The sequence below is a fragment of the Muntiacus reevesi genome, chromosome 7, assembly GCF_963930625.1.
Source record: "Muntiacus reevesi chromosome 7, mMunRee1.1, whole genome shotgun sequence".
In the NCBI taxonomy this organism is placed as follows: domain Eukaryota; kingdom Metazoa; phylum Chordata; class Mammalia; order Artiodactyla; family Cervidae; genus Muntiacus; species Muntiacus reevesi.
In genome coordinates, this window is record NC_089255.1 from 34994268 (window position 1) to 35017389 (window position 23122).

General features: G+C 43.9%; 2 protein-coding genes across 3 annotated transcripts; one reads left to right on the plus strand and one right to left on the minus strand.

Moving 5' to 3' along the window:
• Nucleotides 1-4063: 4063 nt before the first annotated feature.
• Nucleotides 4064-12726, minus strand: CCDC32 (coiled-coil domain containing 32). 2 transcript variants are annotated; one of them, XM_065940525.1, is made up of 4 exons: nucleotides 12636-12726; nucleotides 10948-11203; nucleotides 7854-8010; nucleotides 4064-4723 (listed from the first exon to the last, which is right to left on the minus strand). In XM_065940525.1, exons 2-4 carry the CDS (start codon nucleotides 11189-11191, stop codon nucleotides 4585-4587), a joined length of 540 nt encoding a protein of 179 aa, XP_065796597.1. In that variant the 5' UTR covers nucleotides 11192-11203; nucleotides 12636-12726; the 3' UTR covers nucleotides 4064-4584. The 2 variants fall into 2 exon arrangements, with proteins under 2 accessions (XP_065796597.1, XP_065796596.1); XM_065940524.1 differs by having other exon boundaries at nucleotides 12463-12697.
• A 4165-nt stretch (nucleotides 12727-16891) lies between these two features.
• RPUSD2 (RNA pseudouridine synthase domain containing 2) lies at nucleotides 16892-21114 on the plus strand. Its single transcript, XM_065941082.1, has 3 exons — nucleotides 16892-17526; nucleotides 19194-19490; nucleotides 20168-21114. Exons 1-3 carry the CDS (start codon nucleotides 16900-16902, stop codon nucleotides 20900-20902), a joined length of 1659 nt encoding a protein of 552 aa, XP_065797154.1. The 5' UTR covers nucleotides 16892-16899; the 3' UTR covers nucleotides 20903-21114.
• The last annotated feature ends 2008 nt before the right edge of the window (nucleotides 21115-23122 follow it).

The window sequence follows — 23122 nt, forward strand, 5'->3', positions numbered from 1 at the left end:
CCAGTTATCTATTGCTGATCCAACAATCCAACCCAAAGTGTAGTGGCTTAAACCATGACATTTACTCTATTCATGAATCTATAGGGTTTGCAGGGACAGCTTGTCTCTGTTCCACTTGGAGTCAGCTGGGGTGGTTTGAAGGCTGAGCCTAAACTTGTTTGAATCACTGGGGTGGGAAGACTCAAACAACTGGGGGCTAACCTATGGGAGCCCCTCTTGACGCTCTGCCGGGCCTCTCTTGTATGGAGGCTTCGAGGTTGCCAGACTTCTCACGTGGTGGCTCAGAACTACCAAGGAACATTTTGAGAGAGAAAGAGAGAGCTCCCAGGTGAAATGTTTTTATGACCTCGTCTCAGAAGTCACATTATTTGTGCTGTGCTCTGTTAGCAGGGCAGTTACATAGGTCTAACCAGGCTCCAGGGGAGGGAATATTGACCCCACATCTCAGCGGAAGAGTATCCACACCACACTGTAAGATGAACGTGTGGGATGTGATATATTGATATGGCCATCTTTGGAAAATACAAGCTGCAGTACATGATTCTATTTGTTCTATAGTAGTGAAAAAATAACTTCAAAGAAACCAAGCTAGAAAATAAAAACACAGAAAAACCACAAAGTCATCTGATTGCATTATTTCATGTCGACAGATCATTGCCAAGTGTGAATTTGTGTTCCCCTCATCAATTTAAGCTTCCCTGGTGGCTCAAATGGTAAAGCGTCTGTCTGCAATGCAGGAAACCTGGGTTCGATCCCTGGGTTGGAAAGATCCCCTGGAGAAGGAAATGGCAGCCCACTCCAGTATTCTTGCCTGGAAAATCCCACGGACGGCGGAGCCTGGTAGGCTACCTTCCACAGGGTCACAAAGAGTCGGACACGACTGAGCGAGACCTCCATCAATTTAAACATATCAAACCCATGGCAGCTATAACCATCTTTCTAGATGCAATTCTGATCCTGTCACTGCCTCTCTTAAAATGACCCTTTAGCTCCCTGTTACTCCCCAAATAAATTCCAATCTCCTGAACATGGCTTATAAGCCCTTCACACCTGGTCTTGTTTATTAATTTCCAACCTCACCTTTGATGCTGCCTCCCTTGTCCTTTATACGCCAGCTACCCTGAACCACTAACCAGTATCCAAACTTTCTTTGGCCTTTTGTACTTGCTGTTTTCCTCTTCTGGGACTTTTCTCCGCCATCAGGTTCTTATGCCTCTCGTCTCTCCAGCTGCTATTCTTTTTTCTGGACTCAGCTTCCCTAACTTGATCTTCCTCCTACCTCCCACCTAACTGGCCTAGGGCTCCCATCTCTCCTTCCCATATGCTCTCAAAGTATTCTGTGCCTATGCTGAGGCCCTCCAGCACCCGTTAACCAGGCTGCATCACCCCCTCCATCAACTCACGTGGGAAGATAGTTTTATTTTATTCCCCACTGTGCGCAGTGCTTGAATCATGGCAGGGGCTCAACAAATATTGGTTAGAGAAGTGAATCTGTGCCTTAAATAGCCCAGTAGGTACAAGTAAACAGCCCTCCCACAAGTCTGAGCTAGCTACGGCAGGGTCCCGTCTTGAATGTTATAACTGAGGTAGGGCCAAAGCTGGTTGGGAGAGTTTGGAACTTTCAGGAAAATATCAGCTGCTTTATGTGGTTGGAGCTGTTCCTAGCTTTAGGGGACTCATTCCAAGGCAAGGCCAGGGAGTAGCTCCAGGACATCTTTCCTCTTCCCATAACAGTCCTGGTGGGCAGGCCTGCCTGACAGGAACACACCTCGGCAACAGCTGGTAAGACGTTTGTTTAGTTGCTGTGCTCCATCCAGAGCCTATTTCTGGAGCAGGTACTGGACGCAAGCCTGTGCCATTCCAGCACTGATCTTGCCAAGCCCTGAGCCAGGAGAGACAGCAGCAGTCACTTACCTTATCTCCCTGGCTCCAACCCAACCTTCTTTGGATATACCCAGTCATGACCTTTTTGCCCTGTTGGGAATTGCCCTTCTCTGCCACTAAGGTTTAGCAGTAAGTATTGCTCCATGTGCTCTTTCTGTTTCATTAAGGACAAGAGGAAGGAAGAATGTTAAGGGTGATAAGAAAGGTTCTCTCAACTCATAAATTTTACTGATTTGAGGAAGTCTTAACTGGAGTTCCTTGGGAGTTCCCAGGGTCAAAGGAAACAGATCAGCATTTTTGGCCAATAGAATTTTTGCTATGATTAGTCTCATTTCTGAAAGGGAACTGGAATACTAAGAGGTTATTTGACTAATTTAAGTAAGCCACAGCATGGATAAAGATAGCACCCAAGACTCTTGGTTTCAAATTTAGGACTGATACATCCATTGCCTAAGTTAAATTTATATTAAAAAGGTAGCTTTGGAAACTAATACCAAATTTTTTTTTTGGTAAATAGTTTCACCTTGTTTTTAGACCAATCACTTAAGCTGTCAGCTCTAAACCAATTAAGAAACCATAGTTAAAAAAAAAAAAAGAAAGAAACCTTAGTTACAAACCGCTGGACTCCCTTCTGTGGAAGCCTGTCTCTGCTGAAGAGTGAAGTAAAAGGGCAGTCAGAGATCCAAGGCCTTCCCCTCACACCAGCCCCCGGTTTTCAGTCTGGGCTAGACACACTGTTTTCTGGTTCGGAAGCGTTCTCTAACCATCGATGAGCAGTTGCTCTTTTGGAGAATATTTCAGACCTCACTGCTTTTCTTCTTAAATTGTTGTTACTGATGAAGAATAATTTTGTTTATCATGCAAGGAGAAGGAAAAAAAAATTTTTTTTTCCTTTCCTTTTTAAACTTATCCATCCATCTGAAAGCCATCAATTAGATGGCTCTGTAGGAAGAGTGAGGGCTGACACCTGAACCAGGCAGAATCCTTTGCAAGCTTAGTCCAGGACCAGATGATTGTCAGTGTCTGGATTCCTCCAAGTGTCTGGGGAACAGAGGGTCACTCACTTTGTCAAAGACATCCTACTAATAAAAGGCAGTAGGAATAAAGTTAACACCAGTAGTCAATGGCAGGAAAAAAAAAAAAGGAAAATCAATCAGGAAATTATGACAAAACTATTCATACAACCTGGTTGGTTCCCATCCTTTTGGACAAGGCAAAACTTGTCCAACTAAATCTACCTGATTTAAAAATGAGCAAATGTTTGCTGGAGATTTTTGTGGCTACCTGTTTATCATTAGGGATTTGGAACCTATTACCCAAAATGAAGCTCCACTGGAGCCATAGCCCCAGAGCTCCTACCCTCACAGCGCTGAAGTTTGGCTTGTCAGAGGGCACGTGTTAAAAAAGGAATCTGGCAGGGCTTCCCTGGTGGTCCAGTGGTTGAGAATCCGCCTGCCAATGCAGGGGACACCAGTTCGATCCCCACTGTGGGAAAATCCTACATTTTGTGGGAAGATCCTACATGCCCAGGGGCAACTAAGCCCATGTGCCACAACTACTGAAGCCCACGTGACCTAGAGCCTGTGCCCCCCAAGAGAAGCCAGCGCAAAGAGAAGCCCACGCACTGAAACTAGAGAGTAGACCTCTTCTCTGCAACCAGAGAAAGACTACTCACAGCAACGAAGATGCAGCACAGCCATAAATAAATAAATAAACAAATCTTTAAAAAAAAAACAAACCAGTAACCTGGCAGAGGTTATCAGCTCTCCTGCACTGACGTGTGTTTGTCTTTAACTCCTCACTGCCTGGAAGCACTTCTCTGGCAGGAATCGGGTTAATAACACCACACACACGGCTAGTCTGATGAGAAGAGTTTTATGTGGGCGATACAAACTGAACAAGAACACCATAAACAAGGAAGGAAGCACAGGCTCAGCCAGGAAAGTAGCCACAAGGAGCAGGCGTGGAATTATTCAGGAGTGGTTTCAATTACCAACACCATATTGACATGTCTAAATTGGAACCTGGCTCTTTTTAAGCATCAGAGGAAGTCAGGGGAAAAACCATGCATGAGATTAAATATGTATATACATGTATACACAAAGACACCAACATTTTCACACTTCTTTTGTTCATTTTCCCCACAAGAAACAATCAGACGAAGGAAAAGCCCAGCCTCTTTTTCCTAAAGTCCCTATATTTATTATGGAGTTGGCAGAGAAGCCCCAGCTGAGGCTTGGATTCAAGGAAGCAGACTTCACTCTCTTTGACCCTACACACCCCCGACAATTTACCAATGGAACACTTGGAACATGGGTGGGAACGTTCAGAAGAGGCAAGAAAAAGTACAGCTCATTTAACTTATGCATTATACACAAGGGCATCAGTTTTTCCAAATACCTTCACACTTCATCCTTTACTAGGTTCTTAGCAGACTTCTCACCTGCAGCAACAGAGCTCAGACAAGCTGTGAGACAGAGTAAGATGGTACTCTGATCCAGTGAACACTGCTTTACTCAAGGCAGTCACACATGCCAGGCCCTGGCAAATCCTCAGGGGGCTGTGGCTTTGTGCTTGGTGGAGTGGAAGACTGGGCTTTTTCCCTCCCTGGATACCTCCTTGCTGCCGCTGTCGCCGCCAATGAGTGCTCCGCTGTTCCCTCCGGACCCAAGACAGCTGCTGGGCGTGTATGTGTGTAATTTATTGTTCTGCTGCTGTAGGCTCATCCCCGGGCGCTGGCTTCTCAACCGGTGACTCTGGAGGAATCAGATACTGGATCTCCTCTGTACTGATGGCTACCTTATCTGGCTGGAGCCACCTCTTGAAATGTTCCAAGGTGCTAGGAAGAAGAGTAGGGAAGTGTGACTTCCTCAGACTTCACTGACTAATTACTTAATGATTATCTCAGATACTCCAAGACTGCCTTCCCACCCACCACCAATTTCTTCCTACAGTTGTTTTTCACTGCTAACACGGGGTGCGGGGCACAAATACTCCTCTGACAGCTGTGCATCCTGGCAGCTCCATGGTATAATTTACCCCCTAGTGGGCACTTGGGCAATACGCAGCACTAGGCCCCCCTTCAAATGCAGTTTCTGAAGACTTGATGAGAACAGCTGAAGAGCCTATGCCTGTCTGGCCTTTCTTCCTCCAAACTACAGAGAAGAGAAATTTTCAAGGGGAGGAAACATTTCAAATGAATACCAAATTATTGCATGTTAAGTTGCTTCAGTTGTGTCCAACTCTTTGTGACCCCATGGACTGTAGCCCGCCAGGCTCCTCTGTCCATGGGGATTTTCCAGGCAAGAATACGAGAGTGGGTTGCCATGCCCTTCTCCAGGGGAATCTTCCCAACCCAGGGATTAAACCCACGTCTCTCATGCCTTCTGTATTAGTAAGGCAGAAACCTGAGCATCTTGGTATCTCTGATACCTGAAGTAGTCTGAGGCTCAATTATACTTACAGCACTTAGTTGCACTAAGTATGGTTTTTCAGGTGTTTTTGTTTATCTAGTTCATTCTATAGCAAGATGCCAAGATGGAAACATCTGAATAGCAATGTCCCCCACAAAGGAATGGCTACTACGCCAGGGGGCTCTTTTTTGTTTGGATCTGTGGGAAGGAGGAGGGCTTCCCTGGTAGCTCAGCTGGAAAAGAATCCACCTGCAATGCAGGAGACCCCAGTTTGATTCCTGGGTCGGGAAGATCCCCTGGGGAAGCGGTAGGCTACCCACTCCAGTATTCTTGGGCTTCTCTGGGGGCTCAGATGGTAAAAAAATCCACCTGCAATGCGGAAGACCTGGGTTTGATCCCTGGGTTGGGAAGATGCCCTGGAGGAGGGCATGGCAACCCACTCCAGTATTCTTGCCTGGGAGAACCAATCCCATGGACAGAGGAGCCTGCCAAGCTACAGTTCATGGGGTTGCAAAGAGTCGGACATGACTGAGCGACCAAACACAGCACAGTGGAGAGGGGGAAGTATCCCCATCTACCTTCCTTGAGCAGCCAGAATCCTTCCCTAAAGGTATTAGACATTCACAGTAAAATACAAATGACTAGAAATAATGTAAAGCTCATTCTATGCTCTTCAACAGCAAAAAGTCATAAGCCAAGAAATAAGGCCATAACCAGCAGATTTCAGACACCTACAATGGGGGAATCATGTTGTGGACAGTATAATTTCCCAGTCCATTGCTCCCTTGCCAAAAGCATATGATGAGGAGGGGTCTTCACATACATGAAGAAATACACAATTCCACTACAAAATGGTCTGTGCTTAAAACATACACTTTTAGGTTTTAACCAAATGCATATCTGTTTCCTGTGCTTGTTCTGAACAGAAAGAAGCATTCCCACAGATGTAGGCTCAGGACCATACTATGTGGGTGTTTAATCTTCATCTACTACACGTTTCATAAAATAGTTTCAATTATTTCTACAAGGAATTATTTTAGGTATTAATAAATACACAGAAACATGAACTTGAGTTGGTGCTGATCTGATTTCAGATAAAAAGAATTCCTATTTGAGAATTATGCAAGAGAAAGTTGTCATTGTTTCTCAGAACTAGAGAGGAAGGAAATATTAATATTAGAGGGGAGAGAATATAATACCAAATTATTAGTGGCTCAGGAACCTGTGCATCTTCATCTTTTGTGTTTGAGTCAGTTTACTGGGAAAAGAAAAGAGTAAATTTTATATTATTTTCTGAACCCTTGGATGGAGCTGGCCTGACCTTAGATGCCATCCTGATTTCTGAAGGATCTGGGGCCACCTTGAGTATTTGAGATAATGTAAGTGAAAATACTTTGCAAGTTAAAAAATAAAATGTAACTATGAAGTTCTATTTACATACTGTCCATGATTTCAGCAGCTGTATTCATCTGATACCATGGGACTCTGAAAATCAATGTTAATGATAGGTTGTAAACTTAGGTTAAGTCATAGTCCCCTAAAACCTTGCGTTAAAATTCAGGTTTTTATTTCCCTCATTGACTTTCATTTTGAACAATTTCTTAGTGAATTTTAAAATTCTGTTAGGAAGAATAATATTAGGAATAACTAACACTTTGTATTGACCCTGTGCCAGGCACAAGTTCTAAGTGCTTTATACACAGTAACTCATTTAAGGCTCATAACAACCTTATGAGGTAAGAGCTGCTACTCCTGCTTCACAGAGCAGGAAGCTGAGACACACATGGGTTACTCACCCAGTAAGTGGCACAGCGCCTGTGCCCGGTGGCAAGCACCATCCTGCTCTTTGTGACAGAATGCCCTCTCCTCCTTTCTGCATCTGGCCCACCTGCAGATACTGTTTCCCTTTGGTACAAAACCAGAGCCCAGAGGGAGCTCAATGGTCTTTCAACACTTAAAGCATATTGTCACTTCTGCTCATCTGGCTCTTATGCTGCCTCATATTGTTAGGTATGTCTTCATATACATTCTTCTTACCCCAAACTAGTTCTGAGGACCAAAAGAAGGGTCTAGAACATCGTCACATCTCCCCCTTCATGCCCATGACATCGAGCACAGTGTCTTTACGCCAGAGATGCTTAAGAAATTCACTCATTTATGCTACACAAATTTGAGTGTCTACAATATGACAGAAACTCTGTAAGGCAGTGGAGATTCACAGGTAAGAAGACTTGGTTCCAGTTCTTGATTGATGACTAGTTTCTCAGGTGCAGTGTGTATTTAAAAATGAAGATGATGGCCAACTCTGTTGAACCTATGATCAAGATGTAGGTGGGGAATTTGCTTTTTGGCAAAAATATCCTTTCTCAAAAATTTGCCTCTGGACTAAGAGCAAATAAGGCAACCTTAAAAAGGATGATATTTAGCTCAGAAAAGCTGCTGTTGATATCAAATTATATCTGGACTCAGATGTCACTCTCCCTGACTTCTTTAGAGGAAGAGAAATGCTTTTGGTGAAACAGACTATCACCTGGAGCAGGACTAGGAATCAATTACCTCTCATCAGAATCAAGTCCATCCACAAAGAACTCAGATGCTAACTTCTCCTGGAGGAACCGGTCCCAGCATTCCTTCTTTGCTTGGGCCAGGGTTCGAAGCATGTCCTTGGAAGTCACTTCCTGATTTAAACCTTTGATTCTTCTCAGTTTCTTCTCTAAAGAGAGAGGAAGTTGAGCTTAACTAGAAAATTGAATATGAAACAAAAGTAATCTAAAATGCAAAATGCCAACTGAAAAATTCTTTTGATGAATACAAGCACATTGCACTCATTTTTTTAAGGACAAATGTACATTTTTCTTTTTTCTTCACAACATCTTTACTCTACATTGTATCAGACAAATGTTTAACTCCAGAAAAGGGAAAACCATAGCTTCTCATAAATAAATTGATGGCATATTTCTTCTCATAAATAAATTGATGGCATATTTTCTTTGAAATCTAGCAGGTATCTCTCCAAGGAAAGCTTGTTTTCCCTGGCATGTGATGTGTATACATACTGTTGTCTTTTTTCAACTTCTGAAAATAGTTTCTCTGAGGAGTAAATGGTTGGGTTGGTTCTTTTTTTTTTGGTCACAGTGTCATAAAGTGGTTTTCAAACCTCATGAGAAAGAATCAGAGAAATGGAGAGAGATTCAATGATGCATTAGACACTAAAATTAACTTGATGAGAACACGATAATAAGAGACCTTTAAGATCACGATGTGTGATTAAATTCTTGATTAAAGAAAAGGAATCTCCTAACAGTTTTTTCTGAAAGTTGTTCTACTTGTGGCCTGAATGTTGGAGCCTTAATAAAAACAAACATCTTATAATCCCTGTGAGAGCAGTCCATATGGCTTCCTGACAATATATGTTTAGTTACTCTTTGCAGTTTAAGTAAGAACAGAAGAAAGAGGGACTTCTCTGGTGGTCCAGTGGCTAAGGATTCAAGCTCCCAATGTGGGCAGCCCAGGCTGAATCTTTAGTCAGAGAACTAGATCCTACATGGTGCAACTAAGATCAAAGATCCTGGGTGCCTCACTTAGACCTGGTGCAGTGAAACAAATAAATATTTAAGAATAAAGAATCCAAGAAAGGTATCACCATTTGTCTTCTGCCTTAATTTAGTCTTGCCTCCAACTATAATAAATGGGTAAATGATGGCTTTTTGGAGGGGATAGGTGGACATCAAGCCCAGGACCAATAGAAACTTTATGATTCACAATCTGGTTTTCATTTCTAAGCAAGCCGCATCAACTAGAACCCACTTATCAAAACAAACACCTTCTGTTGCTACAAGTTACCATCAAAAGCTCATCATGTGGAAAAAAAAAACAAACCAACCACAGTTGATAAATGTTAAATATTTGAGGAGTTTTTTCTCTCCAGGAGGATGTAAAAAGGATTATGTATATCTCACGTTGAATTGGTTAAAAGTTTTTAATTGTTGCTCTTAGTGGATTCTCTGATGTAAGTTTATTTGGCAATAAAAACAATCTTTATATTGTCAGACCTTGTCAAGGTGGGAAGGAGTCTTTGGGGCTGGAAAAAGTCTTCCGCTTTCCATGGGCTGAGTCCCTAGTTAGGTGTGATCAGGCAGAAACAGGCACCTTGCATCCTCGAAACCTGTCCTCCATTGTTACCCAGGCTCTGCCATAGGTAACAGAAATGCCTCTTACTTTCTTCAGGGAAGGACATTTTAATCATCATGATAACTGATTTTAGAAAAGATGAGTGGAATTTTAACTTTCTGAACCAGTCTTCACCTTCACTGATTCCATGAAAGATTCTTCTTTTCCCAGGACACAGAGCACCAACAAGCCAGAGGATCTGGTTCCCCAGCTTCCTCAGACTGTTGCTTCTCCTTACCATCACTGAAAACAGATTCTGACTGCCACAACACAACTGTTAACCTCCTTGGCCATTGCTGCATGGATGACTATCCTATTTCTGGTGGCTTCCCAACAAATTTCACATTACACCCTCATCTTTTTCACTAACCATCATTCCACATGTGTTTTTCTCATATCTTTTTTTTTTCTTGCATATCATTAACCAAATGCCTTTTGTTTTTCCAAGACATTTCTTAGCAATATGTAAACTCTATTCTGACTCTTCTTTCTGTCCTTCCTCAAAAGCTTCTTCCAGAACTGTCTTTTCTTCTTCAAATAATTATTCCCAGGTTTGGCTTTGTGACACGTTGTGATGGGTCTCATGTTTAATAAAACAGGATATCACAATTCTGAAGTTTGGCGATCCTGTCCAAGACTGGATATTTGTCTTTCCCTATCAAGGGACAATCTGAATCTCTTTCCTGAGTTAGGAGTCTCTCTAAATACTTACGGCCATAAATATAAGTTGTGTTCAGGAAATATTTTTAAAGTGAAATGGCAAAATAAATAAATAAATAAAGTGAAATGGCTAACAAGAGGAAGAATGAACTTTATGTCAATATGTTGTTGTTTAGTCGGGAAGTTGTATCCAACTCTTGCAACCCCATGGACTGTAGCCCACCAGGCTCCTCTATCCATGGGATTTCCCAGGCCAGAATACTAGAGTGGGTTGTCATTTCCTTTTCCAGAGGATGTTCCCGATGCAGGGATCAAACCCGAGTGTCCTGCATTGGTAGGCAGATTCTTTACCACTGAGCCACCAGGGAAGCCCATTATATCAATATACTCCCATCCCAACAATCATTCTATTAAATATAACAGTTTCTCAAACTGTAGCATCAGAAATAAAAATGGAGCTCTGGGGCCATGACCTTTTTCTTTCAGGAAGGCATAAGCTTTGACACTTTTAGGTAACCTGAATACATGAGCCTCTAAGAGTAGGTAAGAGTGTTCTACAGAATGCCAACAAATAAAGCAAAATTGAGATGAAACAGAGGCCAGAGATGACAAAGACTGTTTTAAGGGATGTACTGGGAAAAGGGGGCTCCTTCCCAAAAACCGAAACCCCCAGAATTACATCTGACAGATACATGTGGTAAGGACAAAAAGAAAAATTAAGAATAGAAAACCAGATTTGATGTACTAGAACTTCAACATGCTTCCTTAAAACCTCCAGCTTCGGATTTAAACCAACAAACAAAAAAGCCATCTAACTTACCTAAAGATGCTAAATACACTTCTGAATCCTGCAAGGGAGCCCAAGGCTTTACAGCTGGCTGTGGTGCGAAGTGTGGGGCCTCCCTCTGGCCTGTGCCTGCAGGGTAAGAATCCATAAAGGAGTCTGAGAAGGCATTGCTGGCACTGTCCTCTTGGTCAGGATGTGGCAGGCAGGAACAGATTTCAGCCCAAAGATCTGGGCCAGATCTTGTGGTTGTAGAGTCAATGCTTTCAAACATTTTCATTTGGAATTTGAGCTGAAAAACAGAACCTCAAGTGAATAAGAACTGACTTGGGAAGAAGGTTATAGCCTTTCAATTAGTTTCTCCTAACAAAATTTAAAATGTCTTCTATTACATTCTTATGTTATAGATAAAAAGATGACAAAAGGGTAACTGGGTTTCTCTTCTGGCTTTGCACTTGGGTTGTTTTCATAATGAAGTTTGTCTTTTAAAATAGAATTTCTATAAGCCAGACACAAAAGACTGAATGATTGAATGATTCCATTTTCATGAGGTCTCTGCAGTCAAACTCACAGAGACAGAAAATAAAGTGGTGGTTGGGATGAGGATGGTAATTGGAGTTATTGTTTAATGGCCACAGAGTTTTAGTTTGGGAAATTCTAGAAATGGATGGTGGTGATGGCTGTGTAATAATGTTAATGCCACTGAACAATACACCTAAAAATGGTTAAAATGGTAAATGCACATTATGGATGTTTTACACATATGCGAGCACACAGAGGTATTTCTACATTTCCAGTGAGGACGACCGTCCTGCACTTTCCTCCAAAGATCTCCAAGATGCAACCACTTTGTCCTCAACTAATTAAATTTTGTTTTCAATAGGACACAGACTAAAGGTCCTGCACAGTTCCATATACGGTACAACAGGATAATAAAAATGCTGCTGGGTGAAACCTGTCTGTCAGAGTGCTGGCCCATGGGCTCATTATATGGAGAAGCTGAGCTATATGCCTCATGTTCTTATTTAAAAAAACAAAACAGAAAGGTAGACATTTTCACCATTTTACAGATGAAAAAAATGAGGATCAGAAGCATAATTTGTCAAAGATACATTACTGGTATAGAGTGAAACCCCTGATTGGACACTAGACCCCCGCCGCTCCAAAAGCCATGTTTTTACCCAATAAAACTCAGCCTCTTTGTGACTATACTGAAAATAACATGAGCAGAGCTAAGAGGGAACAGCGACGCACAAAACCTGGGGGCTTTCATAACTATCTAGTCTAGTAGGATGAACTGACACCTCCTTTCAGAAGGGACCTTTGAGATTAGGAAGGCTGCTTAGTAAAAAATCTGAATAATTTCAGGAGCGAGAACCCAGGAAGCTCAGGGCCCGGAAGTACAAGGCCAGATGTCACGGAGGCCCAGTATGAACTGATGCCAAGGGTCACAGTGAGGCTCCACTCCCATCCCGAAGTCGTTTGAACCCACCCACACCAAAACCTTGCTAGCATCAGAGCCCCGGTCCCCCGGTCCCCACTAGGAAGTACCGTCCAGAGCGGAGAAAGAACCCTCGTGTCCAGATCCGGGGCCTCAATCACTCCAGCCTCAAGGACTGGCTAGGCGGGACGACTCAGGCCCCGAGGCACCTCTGTGGTATCTCGGAATGCGGCCGGAGCCAGGGATAGAAAACGCTGCGCAGCCCTGCGCCTCTTCCCCTTACCACGACCGCCTGCCAGCAGCCCGCAAACGCTCAGCTCAGTTTCTTTGCAGGCAGCAGGGAAGAAGTAGGGAGGCGGAGTCTCCAGGTGACGGATCCCGGGAGTCCTCCAACCAACGCCCAACCTAGCGATGTTCTGTGCGTCGATTGGTCGAGAGGAGCTGAGCTGGGTAAGGAAGTGAGCCGCATAGCGCTTCGGAAACGATGGGCGGGACTGTTGTTGCCTGGATACGATAGAGAACACACCCACCGCCCCTGTTTTCCAGGGGGCCAGGTTGATTCCACCTATATCAGGGCGTTCCAGCCGCGCGGACACCGCTTTCCACGTGTTTCCTCCCCGGATAGGAAAGCCTAGTTTCCAAGCCCTGACTCTTCTTGGTTCCCTGAGCAAGTTAGTCTCCTCAGCAGTTCTCTGGACTGGTGTTGGTCCCCGAAAATTTCAGACCTTCGACATGTAAATTAGAGAACTTATGTATGCACCTTGAATGGGGGACGGAGGCGATTACTTTCCTTACTCCCACAGGAGATCCATGACCTTTTCACCAGTTATGACGCTGTCCCACATTAATTTAGTCAATAAGCATCAAGTTCTGCTGTGTTCCAGGCATTGTGTTAAGCGGGAATTCAAGACAGGTAAGACTTGATATGGATCCCAGCTTTATGGCTTAGGAGGAAGCGCCATGGAGACAGACACGTTTACAAATCACAGCAAAGAGTTAGAGAGATATGACGGAAACGTGGCCAGAGTACATAAAGGAGCCAGTGGTCATGGGAGGTGCGTGTCAGAAAGGCCTTTTTTTTTTTTTTTTTTTTTTTTTTTTTAAGAAGATGACCTTTGATATCCTTCAGGGGTTCGCTGAGACATAACCCTCCCAACCTGATCTCCAATTTCCAGGACTGATTACTGTCTCACAAAGATATATGTGAAAAAAGACAGTAGCCACCCATCTGTAGAAGTAGCTTGACTGAGGGTATAGTCTCTAGATGTGTCTGAAACTACTCAGTGTGGCTATGGTGGTGATAACTACCACCATGTGAAAGGGAACTACAAGGTACTCTTTTACTTACATTTATGACCATTCTGAGAATATGCAAACAGAAGGAAGTGGAAAGCGAGAAAGTTAGAAAACAAAGGAGCAAATAATAGGCAATATTTTGCCAATGCTTATTCATAAAGAATATGAGGATGGGCAGTTTCCCAGAGTCCTCCAACTGCTGCCTGACCTGGGGACATGAATCTTGTAGCATCTGATTCATAGAAAGGATGACTGTCATAGATTTATGGGTGCTTCATTGAACTGCTGCATAGCCTTTCAACTCACTTATGAAGTTTTCTCTAATTTCCCGCTCACCAAAGAATACCCTCTTGATTTCAAATTTGGCCACCTGTATCTTACATATCTTGATACCAGTATGAGGGTTCCTTTAACATTAGGCACAAATGGTGGCTGATGTAAAATTGAATACACCTTTCAACTTAAAGTGACAGTTGTAAATTAACAAATAGTCACCTTTTCTGATAGGGCTGCCCAGGTGGTGCAGTGGTAAGCAGTTTACCTGCCAATGCAGGAGACGAAGTTTCAATCCCTGGCTTGGGAAGATCCCCTGGAGAAGGAAATGGTAACCCACTCCAGTATTCTTGCCTGAAAAATTCCATCGACAGAGAACCTGACAGTGTACAGTCCGTGGAGTTGCAAAGAGTTGGACACCACTGAGCACAGCACACCCTTATTGATTCATCCATGTCGTCTGAGTTTAATTAGTGTATGTGCTGAATAAATCCAAACCAGATCCTGGACTTGCAAAGCTGATACCATAAGCCTGATGATCTTCCTCTTCCCAAGAACTGCTCACACTTGGAAGCCACATGACAGCAGTCAATATCCTTCTATCTTAGGTATCTGTTTTCCCACAGTATGATTAGTACAAATATGTTTTTTATTTGTATTCTCAACCAGTCTAGGCCTTCACTAAGGTCAGGAACCATGTGTTTCTTACCTTTGTATCTCTGAAGCCAAGTAATGCTTGGCAAATGTTAAAAATTTATTTGGTGTCTGAATGTTTAAATTAGAAACCTTTTGGTAAAAGACTACACTGAACTGGAGCTAGACCTTGTGATTCACTCTTCAGTCTCTTCTCCAAGTGACAACCAGGGTAATCTTTTTGGAATGAAAATTGGATCATCACACACACACACACACACACACACACACACACAAATTGGATCATCACACACACAAACAAACACAAACACACACGCCGGAAACTCTTTGATAATTCCCCATTGCTCTTAAAGGCTTAAATTCTTATTGTAAATTAGGTAGAGTTCTTAGTTCAAACAATAGAGCTCATTCTAGCCAGTTTAAGCAGTAAAAGGGATTAATTAAAGCTGCTCTGTACAATATAAATTCTGTAATGATATAAATGTTCCGTATCTGAGTTGTCCAATAAGGTATCCACTAGTTTTATGTGATTCTTGAGCACATGAAATGCAGCTTCTGTAACTGAATAACTGAATTTTAAATTTTCTTTCACTTTAATTAATTTAAATAGCCACATATGGCTAATGACTATTCAGTTGACCACAGGATTAAAGTATATTAAACAGTAAACAGAATCTCAAGAGGGGCCAGAGTCAGACTTGGAGTCTATATAGCCAGGAGTTTCTAAACCTCAGTCCAGGACTTCTCAGGGAGCACCCAGTGCCACTCAATGTAGATACTGCAGCTGGGCACTGGACACAGGAACTTCCCCCTTGTGAGTCCCCAGTATAACTCCATATAGCAATATGCAGATCCCTCCAATGCTATCTTGTAGGACATGAATTCCACACTGCCTGCTTCCTCTGCTATTATGCCTCTAAACCAAAGGCCCTGCCTGATCAAAGGAGCCCAGGTGATGGATGCCCAAGTTGCTAGGGAGTCTGGGAAGGCCAGTTTCTAGATCCTACCTCTTGGAAACAGTACTTCATGTGGGAAATTCCCCACACAAAGAAGAGTGTTGAGAACACGCTAGATGTCCAAAGGGTATGAGAACAGTCTACTTTGCTTGGTTTATGTCAGTGCTTTCCAAACTTGAATATGCAGTCAGATCATCTGAGGATCTTGTTAAAATGGAGATTCTCACTCAGGGGCTGTGAAGGGAAGAGGAAAAAGACTTTGCAGTTCCAACAAGTTGCTGGATGTTTCCCACGTTGCTAATCCACAGACCACATTTTGAGCAGCAAGGCTTTATACAATTCCACAAGGACTCCCTCTCTAGACCTCTCTTATAGCTTTCTTCTTGTCTGTGTTTCAGACGCATTCTGAAAGACACTCTTTCCAAAAACAAACACAAAAAACTTTATTGAAATATAATTCACACTCCATAAGATTGACCCTTTTGTCATGTGGCTGGTTCTCAGAGGTCTTGGCTTATCTTGATTTGGCTGTTTCTGAGCCTGTTCTCCAGCTCTCTTATGAATCCTTTGAGGCACCAATATCCTTTCAATAATTCCATCTCTTATGAAGTTAACTGGAGTTGGTTTCAGTATTTTGCATTTAAGAATTCTGACAAATACATCTTCTGACCCACTTGGAATTTTAATCTCAGGACAGGACCACGTGGGAAGGCAAATGGGAGATCTCCAGTCCTCATGATGTTAAGGAGAAGGACAAATGTAAAAATATTTTTTTCTGGGGTGTGTGTGCTTAATTACATATATGACAGCTTTATTGAGTTACGAAAAGTGAAAGTCGCTCAGTAGTGTCCAACTCTTTGGGCGATCCCATGAACTGTAATGTAGCCTGCCAGGCTTCTCTGTCCATGGAATTCTCCAGATGAGAGTACTGGAGTGAGTTGCCAATTCCTTCCCCAGGGGATCTTCCCAACCCAGGGATTGAACCCGGGGCTGCTGCATTGCAGGCAGATTCTTTACCGTTTGAGCCACCAGGCAAGCCCTTATTGAGTTATAAGTCACAAAATATGCTTACCCTTTAAAATATACAACGCAGTGCTTCTTAGTACATTCAGAGTTTAGCAATCTTCATTTTGTTTTGTTTTGAAATATTAATAACTCTTTCAAGAGTTTTTCCAGAATAAAGGAACTTCGAGCATATCGACAAGGAATCTACACTTTTAATGAGTCATTCTTACAGCTCTCAACTCTTTCAGCTACCTCCTTCACGCCTGTTCTCAACGCGGTCCCGCCTCGGCACTAGGTCTCACTGATTGGTTGGTGCTGAGTGACGCCCTCAGATCGCGACCCAGAGGCCGCGGCCGCTGGGTCATGTGGCTGGGAGGCCGGTCGTGGCTCCCGGTTCTTGGGCAAGTGTGTTCCCGTCTCCGGTGCCTCGCATTTGCCAGGACTTGGGGTGCCTGTAGGGGACCCATGGCGGAAAGACTCTCGACCGGGGCTGAGGCAGCGAGCGGGCTGGGGGCTCCAGCTCAGCAAAACGGAGATGCGGGCGGCGACGCGAGGGGTGAGCAGCCCCCTGGGCACCCGGAGCCGGCGGGTTCAGAAGAGGAGGCGGTCTCGGGGGACGCGAAGCAGCCCTCAGGAAACGGGGAGCGGGCCCCGGCTGCAGCCCCGGGCCCTGGCAAGCGGAAGAAGCGGCGGGGCGCGGTTGGAGAGCGCATTGTGCCGCCGCCGAAGAAGCGGCGGGCAGGGGTTAGCTTCGGCGATGAACACTTTGCTGAGACCAGCTACTACTTTGAAGGCGGCTTGCGCAAAGTGCGGCCCTATTACTTTGACTTCCGGACTTATTGCAAAGGCCGCTGGGTGGGCCACAGCTTGCTGCACGTCTTTGGCACGGAGTTCAGAGCCCAGCCCCTGGCCTACTACGAGGCCGCTGTCCGGGCGGGACGCCTGCACCTCAACGAGGAGCCGGTACAGGACCTCAGCATTGTGCTCAAGGTGGAGTCCTGATGGGGCCTGCCCGAAAGGGGGCATGGTTTTTTCGGTTACTTGGGCATAGGTACCGGAGTAAATTCGGGGTCATTCTGAAGCGTTCTTGTTTTAACTTGTAACACTCTTTTACTGCTCCATTTCCGCAGGTAGACTGCCCATATGTTTCAGACCTCAGCCCCCTTATCCCTTCCATCAAAGCGACTTTGCTGTTTCCAAGGCACAGAAGTTGGAATTCTTGTGAAAGTGAAAGTTAGTCGCTCAGTCGTGTCTGACTCTGCGATCCCATGAACTGCCAGGCCTCTCTGTCCATGGAATTCTCCAGGCAAGAGTACTGGAGTGGGTTGCCAATTCCTTCTCCAGGGGATCTTCCCAACTCAGGGACTGAATCCTGGTCTCCTGCGTTGCAGCCATTCTTTACTGTTTGAGCCACCAGGGAAGCACCAGGAATTCTTACAGCTCCTTTTATGCAGTCTTGTGGCACTGGCACTGATGGCTTTCTGCCTTGCATTGTAGATCTCTGTACAAATAGTAATAATCGAGACTATCATTTATATCTCCTGACTGTGTGCTGGGCACAGCATTAAGCATTTTATGTACTTTAACATTTAATTCTAATGACAACCCTGTGGAGTAGATACTGTCACCTCATTTTACCTGTGAGGAAGTCGAGGAAACTAAGATCAACCTCATAGAGGTAAGACACAGTGCCACCTCCAACACCTGTGTTCTTATAAGTGAAGTGAAGTGAAAGTCGGTCAGTCATGTCCGACTCTTTGCAACCCCATGGACTATACAGTCCATGGAATTCTCCAGGCCAGAATACTGGAGTGGATAGCCTTTCCCTTCTGCAGGTGATCTTCCCAACCCAGGGATCGAACCCAGCTGTCCCACATTGCAGGGGGATTCTTTATCAGCTGAGCCACAAGGGAAGCCCGTGTTTTTATAACTTCCACTTGAATTATTTGTCCTAGAGCCTGATAGGATAGAACTGTGAAATGACAGAGATTGAAATTAGAATTTGTAGCCCAGTGCTTTGACCCTACTTTAAATTTCTATCACAGCTAAGAGGTACCAGACACTGTCATTAACTGCCTCACCATGGTTGTGAAGGGATGCAAGGCATTTGGAGAATGAGTGGTTTGAATCAGTCACAGTTTTGAAGCACAGGTCTGGACTGATGCTCACATTTTACAGATAAGGGAACTGAGGCCTAGAGAAGTTAAGTGACTTCCCTAAGAGCATGCAGTAAGCCTGTAGCAAATCCAGGTCTACAGCCCAAATCTCTGGACTTACAGCTTGGTGTTTGTTCAAGGTCACAATGAGTGATGGTGTATGGAGGATTTTCCCCTTCATTTTAGAAGAATATATTGTTAAATATAACTTTCTTGTAGAGAAAATACGAATAATCAGTACAGCAAAATCCATAATCACACTATCCAGAGATGTATGACATTTTAGGTGTATCCTTCTAGCTCTTTCTCAATGCCTGCTTTGCCTGTGTGTCTGTGTGTTTACAAAATAAGAATACACTGTGTATACTGCCTTTTCTGCTTAAGGATGTACTGTGACCATTCTTTCATCCAGTAAGGAAGATGGGGGGGAAGTTGTGTGTGAATTTGACTGATCATAGGTGGCTGGACCCTGGGCTGACCAGTTGCCTGTGTCATTGGCAGGACAATGACTTCTTACGGAACACAGTGCATAGGCATGAGCCACCAGTTACAGCAGAACCCATCCGCCTGCTAGCGGAGAACGAAGATGTGGTGGTTGTAGACAAGCCTTCTTCCATTCCTGTCCATCCCTGTGGCCGCTTCCGACATAACACGGTCATCTTCATCCTGGGCAAGGAGCACCAACTAAAGGAGCTACACCCATTGCATCGGCTTGATCGCCTTACCTCCGGGGTCCTCATGTTTGCCAAAACAGCAGCCGTCTCAGAGAGAATTCATGAACAGGTTCGGGACCGGCAGGTGAGCCAAACTGAGTTTGCCTCTTGCAGGCCACTTCTGGGCTCACAAATGCTCTGCATCGAAAGGGTGTCACCGAGTTCTAGATCTGAAGTGAGCCTCTGTGTTTATCTGCTCAAGCTTCCCATCTTCAGGAAGGTCAGCACCTAAAGTGCCAGAGACACGTTATTTTCTCTTAAGTTTCAAAGGATCTTTAGAGATAACATATACTACCTGTCTTGGTAATTTGCTGTTTTGAAAATTTTAAATGCCGACAGGCTGAGCAAGGTTTTTAAGACTGTGGAGAAAGTCTCCTTGGTGGAAAAATTCTGGATAGAGTTGGAAGAGGTTTGGGTAGAAGAGTTAAATAGTGGTGATTGTGGTCTTGAGACTTGTAATTCTGGATCTGATTATAATATATTTATTGTTTACTGTTTACCAGGCTCAATACCAAGTATGTTAGAGCCCAGCTGACTAAATCCTTGGAATAGCCCTGTTGAGATAAATGCTTTTCTAAGTAAACATTTTCTAGACAAGGGGTTTTAAAGAAGCTGAGTACTGTAACGTACCTAGGATTGTGCAACTGGCAAATGGTGGAGCTGGGGTTTGAGCCCTCTTCTGTCTGATACGGGTGCATTTGTCATCACTGTAAAGGGTTTGGGCTTCATGCACTGACTTTCTCCCTCTTCCTCTCTATGTAGCTGGAGAAGGAATACGTGTGCCGGGTGGCGGGGGAGTTCCCTGCCGAGGAGGTAACCTGCAAGGAGCCTATCTTGGTGGTGTCTTACAAGGTAGGGGTGTGCCGTGTAGATCCTCAGGGCAAGGCCTGTGAGTCAGTGTTCCAGAGACTGAGCTACAACGGCCACTCCAGTGTGGTACGATGCCGGCCACTTACAGGCCGCACCCACCAGATCCGAGTCCACCTCCAGTTCCTGGGCCACCCCATCCTCAATGACCCGATCTACAACTCAGCCGCCTGGGGCCCCTCACGAGGCCGAGGCGGCCACATCCCAAAGACAGATGAGGAACTACTGCGGGACCTTGTGGCAGAGCACCAGGCCAGACAGAGTCTGGATGTGCTAGATCTCTGTGGGGGGGACCTGTGCCCTGGACCCCCAGACTCTACAGCACCTTCCTCAGAGCTCAGCAAGGACTGCCTAGAAGAGATGGCTGCATCTGCCCAGAAGATGGATGGAGCAGTTGAGGCAGTCCCTCAGGATCTGGACGGAGTGCCTATGGCGTCAGGGAAGGCAACCAGAACGGATGTTGTGAATCAAGAGACAGACCCACTCTGTTCAGAGTGCCGGAGAGTGCCACAGGATCCCTCGCCCCAGGACCTTGTGATGTTCCTGCATGCCCTGCGCTATAAAGGGCCAGACTTTGAGTACCATTCACCAATGCCTGCCTGGGCACGAGATGACTGGCAAGAACACTGAGGGCTATGGCCAATGGAGGGATTATTTATTGGATTGGAACACGAATGGGCCATGAAGTAGGAGCTGACTACATGGGCTGGTACTCAAGAGTTTCCCGGGGTTGAAGTTGGGCTCTTAAAGGACCTGCTCATACTTGCTAACTTCTTCCTTCCTCTCCCTCCAGCTAGAGTTTGTGAACTTTCTGCTTTGTAAATAGAGCTCTTTTTTTAATACCTTGTGTGTCTAGTTTTCTCACTACTTGTTTCTTTTTTTCTTTTTTTTAATTGAAGTAAAATTCACAGCACAGTTGCCATTCTAAAACAGAATTTAATGGCCTTTCTTACATTCACAATCATGTGCAGCCCTCATCTCTTAATTAGTTCCAAACATTTCATCACTCAAAAGGAAACCCATACTCATTAAACAGGCAATCCCCATTTCCTCTTCCACCTAGCTCCTGATTCCATTAGCCAATCTTCTGTCTTTAGGGTCTTGCCTATTCTGGACATTTCATACAAATGGAATCATACAACAGGTGACCTTTTGTGTCTGTCGTCTTTTGTTTAGCGTGATGTTTTCAGGCTTCATCCAATTTATAGCAGCTATCAGTACTTCATTCCTGTTTAAGGCTGAATAATATTTCATTGCATGGATATACCACATTTTGTTATATCCATTCATTGGGCATCTGGGTTGTTCCCACTTTTTGGCTATTGTGAATAGTGCTACTATGCACATTTGTGTAAAAATTCTGTTTGAATACATGTTTTCTGTACTTTCAAGTATATACCAAGGAGTGGAATTGCTGGGTCATGTGGTAATTCTTTGTTTAATTTTTAGGGGAATCACTAAACTTTTCCACAGTAGCTGAACCATGTTACATTCCCATAGGAAATGCACAAGGGTTCCAATTTATCTCCATCCTCACCAACACTTGTTATTTTCCATTGTTTTGATTATAGTCATCTTAGTGGGATTGAAGTATTATTGTGGTTTTGATTTGCATTTCTCTTGGGACTAATAATGTTAAACATCTTTTCATATGTTTGTTGGACATTTATGTGCCGCCTTTGGAGAAATGTCTATGCAAATTTTTTGCCCATTTTTAATTTGGAGTGGCTTATTGTTGAATTATAAGAATATATATTCTGGATATAAGACCTTTAAGAGATATGTAATTTGCAAATATTTTCTCCCATTCTGCAGGTTGTCTGTTCACTTTATTGGCAGTGTCCTGTGACTCACAAAAGTTTAATTTTTTTTATTATGGTGAAAACACTTAATGTGAGATCAGCCCCTTAACAAATCAGTGTGTACAATATGATGCTGTTAACTATAGGCACAGAACAGCATCTCTGGAACTTAATCATCATGCATAACTGGAACCTTATACTTGTTGAATAGCAGTTCCTTATTTTCCCCTGCCCCCAACCCCTGACATTACCATTCTACTCTCTGCTTCTGTGTTTATTTTAAATACTGGAAAAGAAAAACTCCCTTTTCTTTATTCACAGAATACTCTGTACTTTTAAAATATGTGGTGGTTTCCCCACATCAAGCAGTTCTCTAACACAGGCTGGGTATCCTACAATCTGACTCACCTCTGACACCATCTACCCAGAGATAGAGTCAGATCCCACAAATTAAGGACTCAGTCCCACAAAACTTGTCCCCACTTCAAATGACAATGGCAGGTCCAGATTGTTACCTGTGAATCAAAGATTCCCACAACCCCCTCCGGGTTCAACCACTTATTAGAATAACTCACAGAATTCAGGAAAAGTTTCCTTTCTTGATTTGTGGTTTATTACAAAGGATATTAAAGGCTAGGAAAGACCAGCAAGATGAAGAGACATGTAGGGCAAGGTTTGGAAGGGTCTGAGCACAGGAGCTTCTGACTCCATAGAGTTCAGGTGGGTCACTCCCCTGCATGTGGATGCCTTCTTGTCACTGACCCAGAAGCTCTCTGAACCTAGTCATTAGGGGTTTTCAGGGCCAATGACCTTTTATTTAGCCCAAAGAGAAATATGAAAAACTTTCTACTCCACAGTACCACAATCAGCAAAGGAATTACTGCTTCTGTTTCTAACTCCCTGGATTACCAGACATGTCCTCAGGTCTTGCCATCATTAATTTCACCCTATTGAAGTTGAGTTTGACTCAGTTTTACTTCATTCTGAAGATCTCAAATGAAAATTATGAAATTTGAAATCTTGGGCGTTGCTCATTCTCACTATGATG

Excerpts from the sequence above, each read along its gene's own strand:
- CCDC32 (XM_065940525.1), bottom strand. The coding sequence starts at position 11,191 with ATGAAAATGTTTGAAAGCATTGACTCTACAACCACAAGATCTGGCCCA. Across the intron at positions 8,011-10,947 it reads AGTGTATTTAGCATCTTTAG|AGAAGAAACTGAGAAGAATC; the intron begins GTAAGTTAGATG and ends CTCTCTCTTTAG. Across the intron at positions 4,724-7,853 it reads GGACTTGATTCTGATGAGAG|CACCTTGGAACATTTCAAGA; the intron begins GTAATTGATTCC and ends TCTTCTTCCTAG.
- RPUSD2 (XM_065941082.1), top strand. The coding sequence starts at position 16,900 with ATGTGGCTGGGAGGCCGGTCGTGGCTCCCGGTTCTTGGGCAAGTGTGT. Across the intron at positions 17,527-19,193 it reads ACCTCAGCATTGTGCTCAAG|GACAATGACTTCTTACGGAA; the intron begins GTGGAGTCCTGA and ends TGTCATTGGCAG. Across the intron at positions 19,491-20,167 it reads AACAGGTTCGGGACCGGCAG|CTGGAGAAGGAATACGTGTG; the intron begins GTGAGCCAAACT and ends CTCTCTATGTAG.